Genomic DNA, 8,421 nt, shown 5'->3' with positions numbered 1-8,421 from the left:
GATAAATCGCACTTTCTTTTATTTTCGTTGGTGATTTAAGATCATTAAAATCCCCAATACAGTATTATAATATAGATTATCATACAAAAAACTACAAGGCCAAATTTGATAAGAGTGGTGCATTATTCAGTTGTTGGGTTACTACATCTATTTGTACATCCCCTTCTGTTTGGTTTCTATTATTTGTGTGAATGTCTGAAGAGAAGCCGGTAATTTGCACATGAGACTAACCCCCCCCCCCCTCCTCTCGATGGTTCAGATAAAAGGAGCCTGATTGGCTGTGTAATCGTTACAGATCTTGTGATTGGCTGCTCCTTGTTTCCGGGGCTCCGCTGTGCATTCACTGACGTTTCTTGGCGAGGAGAATGGCTGCCAGTGGAGGTTAGCAAAATCGACATTATTTTGTTCAGTAACCAGACTTAAATAGCGTCTTTAAAAGTTATAATTTATGTGTTTGTACATTCGTGGCGTACAGTAAAACAGACTGTCCGAAAGAGTCATGATATGTCGCTTTCTCTATGAGAGAGGTCAGGTTCCAAACGACTCCTCAAAAGTGTTTGTAGTCGCTAGCCTCACTGTAGCCAGTGTTAGCTGTCTGGCTAACTTTTGGCCGGTTAGCTCGCTACATACAGCTGATTGTGTAAACACTTGTTTGACAAGAAACAAATGTTAGACTAACGCGAGTTGTAGTCACTCATTTTTGTATCGGTACACGACACATGACAAAAAACGACGTTGTTTTCGAAAGTAAAAGCAAAAAGACATCCAGTATTCGAGGTTTTTATCGCCCTTTATATCCCGAAATGTTGGGTCCAAGAAAGCTTGCTAACGATAGCATGGTGTCTAGCTGTCTGCTAAAAGTTGAGCTGTCTTGTCAACTAGCCATTGTGAGCACGGACATAGCTGGTTGTCACGACAGCCAAACGCTCCTTCTAACCATTACGCTGTCCGAATCATATATTGTTCAACTTTATATTTCAAACTTGCTTTAAGCTTAACCTCATTAACCCAGAAAGCTGTAACTACAGGTACCTGTGAACGGTGTAAGATGTTAGCACGCTAGCTACCGGCTGACTAGACAAGATTTTGTATACAATCGTCCTAAGCCTTTGTGCTGTCTGAGTTGGCGTTGCTTTACTCGTGTATGTTAGAAAACTTTTTTAGCGGTTGAAAATACAGGATTAACTTTGTGTTTCGACATTACAGAAGGCATGATGTCATTGTGCCACTTGGATAATTTATCTTAAATCATGTGCGAAGAAGCATGTTCACTTTGTCACCGACTTTGTGTGGTGTGTCATTCATTCAATTAAAGGCCTCCAGTCACGACAGCCCATTCATCATTTGCCTGAACATACTCTGCATACTCTACTGAACATAAACTTCATGTCATTAAGTATATTTTACTTGAAACGTAATGACATTTATTTTACTTTTGTTTTGGCATAGTGTAGAGAGATATTTAAATGTATTGGCCCCAACTTGCGATATATCGGTATCTTAAATGTGATTAAGGGATTCTATATTCTAACAGAAACTACATCTGCAGCTGTTAGGTTGATTAAAATTATTAGTTTGGATTTGTAGAATGTGTGATCAAGTCTTTCAGTGCTTTGTACTGTCTATATTATTTCTGACAATGCTATATTGAGCTTACTTTTTTTTTCTGTCTTTGTACTGGCTTGTTCAGAGGTAGGGAAGCTGTTACCAGTTCAAAATGGGACACCTCCAAGTACCAACTTCAACGGGGTAGATGCTGTTCACGCCTGTAACATCCTGCAGCAGCTTAAAGCCTTGTATGACGAAGCACAACTCACTGACATCGTTGTAGAAGTGGACCACGGCAAGACTTTCTCATGTCACCGAAATGTCCTTGCCGCTATCAGCCCATACTTTAGGTAGGAAATGTTGGTAAAAATTTGCTTAATTCAATTGCCAGTTTGTCTATAAGGCATTGATTTTATAATATCTTTCACTCCCTATGTTTACATGTTCACAATGTGGTTAGTGAGTTTCTTCCAAAATAATTTAGGCCAAGTGGCAAGTGGAGCCTCTACCTCTTTCTAAAAGATTATTGCATTGATAAACTAGACAAGACTCTGAGAGTGCAGTCAGTGAAAACAGCTTCCCATTATATCACTGCACCCAAATACAATAGTCTTGTGATAGACCCTCATGACTTGTTGTCCATGAACAAATGTTCATGGCAATACTTTTTCTCTTGATAGTTGATAATATTAAAAAATATATTTCACTAAGGGCAGTTTTATTTGTGGTCAAGTTTTTCAGACTAAGGCATAACTGAATCGGCAGTTTAACCTGTACGTTGTTCTTGGCAGCAAGTCACTGTCGCTGTTGTGTATTTTCTGTGAGAACTGGAGCAGTGTGGACCACCATTTCCACTACACTTCCTCACATTTTAATTTAAACTTCCAGCGTTAGAAGGGAAATATTAAACTACTACGTCCAAAATTGGTAAAGAATGCATTTAAAAATTTTGATTACAAATGGTGATGATCCAGACTTCCAACCAAAATCTAATGGGATTTTTGTTGGGAAAATCTCCATAAAATATGATGATTTGTTTTTTTGAGTAATCATGTTAACAAATGAAAACCATAACCTCATTGGCCTAGGTATTAAATGCATTATAAGCAAATTCACTTTCTCTGGGCTATTTAAGTAAGAAAAATGAGGTTAGGTCAAGTGTACTGTGATAACAAGATGTTTCTTGCAGTAGAGACAAATAGACATTGCTATTCAAGGCAGAGAATGCTACCTATAGGATTTAATTAAAATATATTGGAGTTGGGTGGTTTAAGGTCACCTGGTGGAAATTGTAATATTTTACCAAGAAATAAACCCCATGATGTGGAATTTATAAGAATTTATAGTGGCAGTATAGCTAAATAAATAGAACCAATAATACACAGCTTATTGCTTTCATTGACTTGGCAAACATATTAGTTTAATAGAGTAGTTGCTATGGACTCTCTAAAATATTGTTTGTGTTCCACCAGTTGACAAGGGAAAGAAAAACAAGGGTAACATGCTGTACTCATGCTCATGGTTTGAAACTGCTGCACTTGGTTAGAGCCATGTAGCCTACACTAGAAAGCCTATCATGTTGGCACTAGGCCAATGATGTGGATGTTTTTTTCCATTTTCACTGGAAGACAACAATTTGCGTGTTGCAAAATGCATGTTCTGCAGTGGCTCAGTGTAGAGCAAAGTCGTTTTGAGTGGACTGCTCTTTTTAAAAACATGAAATTGTAGGTTACTGATTGGTTATATTGATGTGATTACTCCAGGCAGCAATAGTAGGATGCAGCAAATGACTATTAATACCATGAATATGACCCCTCCCAATATCGCCACCATCATTTTGATAAATATGGACCTCCCTGTTTTGTTTATCCCATCCCAGAGACTTTTATTTTGTGTTCCAATTAAAATTGTTCACCTGCTCGTCCCACAGATGGATGTGGGACGAGCAGTAGAACAATTCTAATTCTCTGTAGGCTGAAAAAAACAACATAACTGTTGAAAGAGATGCACTGTAGATCCATAAATGTAATTGTTTTATAATGTAGTTATATAATATTTGTTCTCTGCTGTCCCCCCAGGTCCATGTTCACTAGTGGCCTTACAGAGAGCAGCCAGAGTGAGGTTAAAATTGTTGGGGTTGAGTCTGAATCCATGCATCTTGTCTTAGACTACGCCTACACTTCCAGGGTCACCCTCTCCGAATCCAATGTTCAGGCCCTGTTCACTGCAGCCAGCATTTTCCAGATTCCTGCCTTGCAGGATCAGTGTGCCCAGTTCATGATTAGCAGACTTGACCCCCAGAACTGTATTGGGGTCTACATGTTTGCCGATGCTTATGGACACCAGGAGCTTAGGGAACGCTCCCAGGACTACATTCGCAAGAAGGTCAGTAACACGCAACATAGAAGCACTGCTGCCAGACCCACATGGAAGGTTTTTACTTGTGTTCTACCAATGCTTCAGATAGGTGTGTAGCTCACCCGTTTCTAACCTTCACTAACTGCAGTTCAAACTAAGAAGAAATTGAGATACTTGTGTGAATGCAATCGTGTCTGAACGACTATTTAGTTTGTCTAAGGATTTTAATATGGTTTTAGTCAATGAAATAACTGTCCTCAAAAACAGTCAAAGCTGCAAGACTGAGTGGCAGCCTAAACAACTAGAAAACTCTTCAATGTCCAGCAAAGTTCAGCATTGTATTTCAGACAAAATTCCATTGTCTAAATGCAAAGTTGTCAGTGATTAACTAATGACTATGATAACCGACTCCTTTTTTCTTATTTAGTTCTTTCATTCCATATATTTTTATTCCAGTATTGTGACGGTGTTTTTTGTTTTTTAGTTCTTATGTGTGTCATCAGAGCAAGAGTTCCTCCATCTGACCAAGGAGCAACTTGTCAGCATTCTGAACAGTGACGACCTCAACGTGGAGAAAGAGGAGCATGTGTATGAGAGTATAGTTCGCTGGCTGGAACATGATCCGCCTGGACGCGAGGCCAACCTAGCTGAGGTTTTTTCCCAATGCATCCGTCTGCCCTTGCTGGATGAGTCTTTCTTCAGTCAGATACCTGCCACCTTCGCTTGTGCCCTCTCCTTGTCAGACGACCCTGAAGAGGCTAAAACCCGCCACACAGGCACCAACGGCTGCCCACAGCGCCTGGGTATGACTGCTTCTGAGATGGTTATTTGCTTTGATGCAGCTCACAAACACTCAGGGAAGAAGCAGACAGTGCCTTGCTTGGACACAGCCACAGGAAGGGTTTTCAAACTCTGCAAACCACCCAATGATCTCCGGGAAGTTGGTATTTTGGTGTCTTCTGAGAATGACATTTACATTGCTGGAGGTTACAAACCAAGCAACAGTGAGGTATGCATAGACCATCGGGCAGAGGGTGACTTCTGGCAGTACGAACATGCAGGCAACCGATGGCTTCCGCGAGCTCCACTACTGAGAGCGAGAATAGGCTGTAGACTTGTGCACTGCTGTGGGAAGCTTTATGCACTAGGGGGCAGAGTATATGAAGGTGATGGAAGAAATGCATTAAAGTCAGTAGAGTGCTATGATGCTAGAGACAACTGTTGGACAGCTGTCAGCCCAATGCCTATTGCAATGGAGTTTCACAGTGCTGTGGAGTACAAGGACCGCATCTATGTCCTCCAAGGTGAGCTTCTGTTGGACTTGAAATCTGTTTAGTGGACGTTATTACTAAGAAATGATCTTAATTTTATTTAACATGTCAAACATGTCTGGATTGACTTTTATATGAAGTACAAATATGATAAAATTGTTGCCTCATTTCTAAATTCCATTGCCTTTCCTTCATGCAGGTGAATATTTCTTCTGCTTTGATCCGCGTAAGGACTATTGGAGGCATCTTGCGCCGATGAGCGTCCCACGAAGCCAGGGTCTGGCTGCCTTGTATAAGAACTGCATCTACTATGTCGCTGGCATCTGCAAGAACCACCAGCGCACCTTCACTGTGGAGGTCTACGATATCGAGAAGAACACGTGGAGCCGTAAGAAAGACCTGCCCTTTGACCAAGCCACAAGTCCATACATAAAGACCATGCTACTGCAAGGGAAGCTACACCTATTTGTACGAGCCACACAGGTCATGGTGGAAGAGCACGTATTTCGCACCAGCCGCAAGAACTCGCTCTATCAGTACGATGATGAGGCAGATGAATGGACCAAAATCTACGAAACACCTGACCGCCTCTGGGATTTAGGTCGCCATTTTGAATGTGTGGTGGCCAAACTTTACCCACAGTGTCTACAGAAAGTGCTCTGAAGTAGCTGGTTTTTGCGATGCCAGTTCATGAGGGCGAAGTTAGCATCGTGGTCCTGCCTGCCTTGTGCCTGGTGTGATTCCGGCTTTGCACCACAACTACCATCATTGGATAAGTCTTAAGTTGGTCAAACTTTGGTTAACATGGTCAAAATGGGGGTTTTAAAGATTGCAGTATTTTTTTTTCACATGGAACCAGCTACCCACACTGATGCTTGTTTTAAACAACAAATCATAAGTGCAATTATCCAGTTTTTTTGCTTGTTGTTGAGCCATGTTCTATTTTTGGTTTTAGATACTAATTAAAGGTAAGGATTTTAGACGTGATTAGCATGCAGAGGTTATCGATGTATCTGGCGATATGGATGCTACATATCTGCATAATGTCAAAATCTATATACACATATGAATAATCATGTAAACTATATATTTATACGGGTAAGAAATACCATAGCTCACGAGTTGGTTGCTGGCTCTAAGGTTCGTTTTATCATGATTTTTTTGCGCGTGTCTCTATTTTATAGGTTTTAATTTGTGGTGTGCTTGTGATTTACATTATCTAACTGTTTTTGAAGCTGTATAATAGTTTTATAGCCATTTCTTCCTTCACATTGCGTCAGAGTGTCAAACAGTACACTAAGTGTGGCTTCCAGGCTGATTTTAAAGATTGAGATCCCATTTGCATGTGGTTCTCTTGCCACCTTTTTAAGTTGGCATCCATTTTTGTGTCACATGCAAATACATCTTAAATGTTAGAGTACTCACTCTCCACATTGGAGAACTAAGGATGGATTCAAAATTGTGGCAACACTAAGTGGAAAGTTCAGACCAACTAACAAGTTACCTCAGAAACTTCAGATTGATTTGATTAGGAGAAAAGGGACTTTTCAGGACGTGCGAAGAGCAACTAAAAAGTTGCATTACATGCATGGGAATAGTTTTATACATGGGATTTGATCTGGACATTTCAAACAATTGTGTGGTAGCAATAAGTCATGAACTGTGATTAGGCTATATTGCGTTCTGTAACCTTAGTAAAAGTGCATTTATTGTGTACTCATCTCTGCTAGTGTAAATCAGAATAGTTCCAATAATTGTGTGGCTATTGTATCGGTGCCGGCTTGAAGTGATGTGTAATTTAGTGCATCGGGTTGCCAATGTGCCTGGCTTGCAAAGGGGCTTCAGAATCAAAACCTGTTCCTCTTGAATATCTGAAAAGTCTTACTCTGCGTTGCACTGAATCACTCTCCACTTCAGCAGTCCTCGGCTGCAGACTTTTCTTAAAAAGCCTCCTGAACAAGCAGACAGAATATACGAAGGCAGGCAAGCGCAGGTTGTGTGCTTGATGTTGGTTTGGCCGTGAATCAGGCCTGACACACAATCATACAGGACACAAATTGTTGGTGCTGCTTTTGTTTCGGACAATCTTTGTATAGAAGAATTAATAACCACCACTGAGTGGCTTTCCCTGTGAAAGTGACATTTTCCGTGCTGTTAATTTACTCATACAGCTTCCCGTCTCATCTTTGCACTACACCATTCCCTTGTGTGTTATCTTAATGAAGAGTGTACCTCTATTAAGAGCAAGGTTTCCGTAACCACGCAGCAATCACTAGATTTGGATGGAAAATTAGCAGTCACATTCAGCCAGGACTTGATTATGTTAACTTCTCCAAGAGAAGACTCATTAATGGCTGAGCTGATTTTATTTAAGCCAGGTTGAACAAGATCCTCGCAACAGCCGTCAAGAGAAGGTTTGAGCTCCATCCACGTCTACAGCCAGCCATTTGAGAACCAGTAATGGAGAACTCTCAGGATTTCTACTGATACAGTACTGTATTAAAATGTTTTGTTATGTGTATTATACTGTACTATAGGTTTGCTGTACTTGCACAGTTTTTTTTAAACTATTCATTTTCATTTTTAACTTGAAAAGTATGTGATGTGATTTTTTTTTTCCTTTGTTGTCTAAAGTGGCTGTTTTTTCCTTTTTGTGTAATTGCCTATTTAGTAAGAGTAATCCCTTCTTTGAGAAAAACCAATTACCTGCATGAATAATACTTTTTTTTTTTTTTAAATTTCCCCCTTCTGTTTTACAGTAACGTTTGTAACCTCTCGCCAAACTTCAGCATTACAATTCCAAGTACCTGCATTGTCGTGTTTCAAACACCAGTCGTGTGATAATACAGCAAGCTAAACTTAAGCAACTTTCTACATTCAAAGAGTTGCTGGCTGCAATATATCTCTGAATCAGTTCATCTCCATTCTTTGTTCTGGGGTGCTACTATTTCATTTGTGTTCCTAATGCATTCTCCTCCTTTTAACTCGCCTGGTTTGTCTGATTTTCTTTTTATTTTCTTTTTAATTTTTTTTAGGGGAGTAGTGATGGTTGAGCTCAACTGTGAAATTCACATTGCACATAATTTGAAAATAAAGCTATTAAAAGAAGTTGATTTCATTTTTTTATTTTATTTCTTGAAACCACAAATTCCAGGTTCTAGACTGCTTTGGTTGAGTCCATGTGACGTCCTCTAGATATAACTACTATATGCAAAGGACTGCATTCTTAAAGTAATCAACCTGA

General features: G+C 39.9%; 1 protein-coding gene across 1 annotated transcript; it reads left to right on the top strand.

Annotated features, from left to right (window-relative positions):
- The first annotated feature begins 320 nt into the window (after positions 1 to 320).
- Positions 321 to 8,266, top strand: kbtbd8 (kelch repeat and BTB (POZ) domain containing 8). The gene is made up of 5 exons (XM_068315448.1): positions 321 to 381; positions 1,691 to 1,898; positions 3,627 to 3,933; positions 4,391 to 5,210; positions 5,377 to 8,266. Exons 1-5 carry the CDS (start codon positions 366 to 368, stop codon positions 5,838 to 5,840), a joined length of 1,815 nt encoding a protein of 604 aa, XP_068171549.1. The 5' UTR covers positions 321 to 365; the 3' UTR covers positions 5,841 to 8,266.
- Positions 8,267 to 8,421: the final 155 nt, after the last annotated feature.

This window comes from Antennarius striatus, chromosome 5 (genome assembly GCF_040054535.1).
Source record: "Antennarius striatus isolate MH-2024 chromosome 5, ASM4005453v1, whole genome shotgun sequence".
In the NCBI taxonomy this organism is placed as follows: Eukaryota; Metazoa; Chordata; class Actinopteri; order Lophiiformes; family Antennariidae; genus Antennarius; species Antennarius striatus.
Note: the sequence above shows the minus strand (reverse complement) of the source record. Positions and strands in the feature narration are given on the sequence as shown.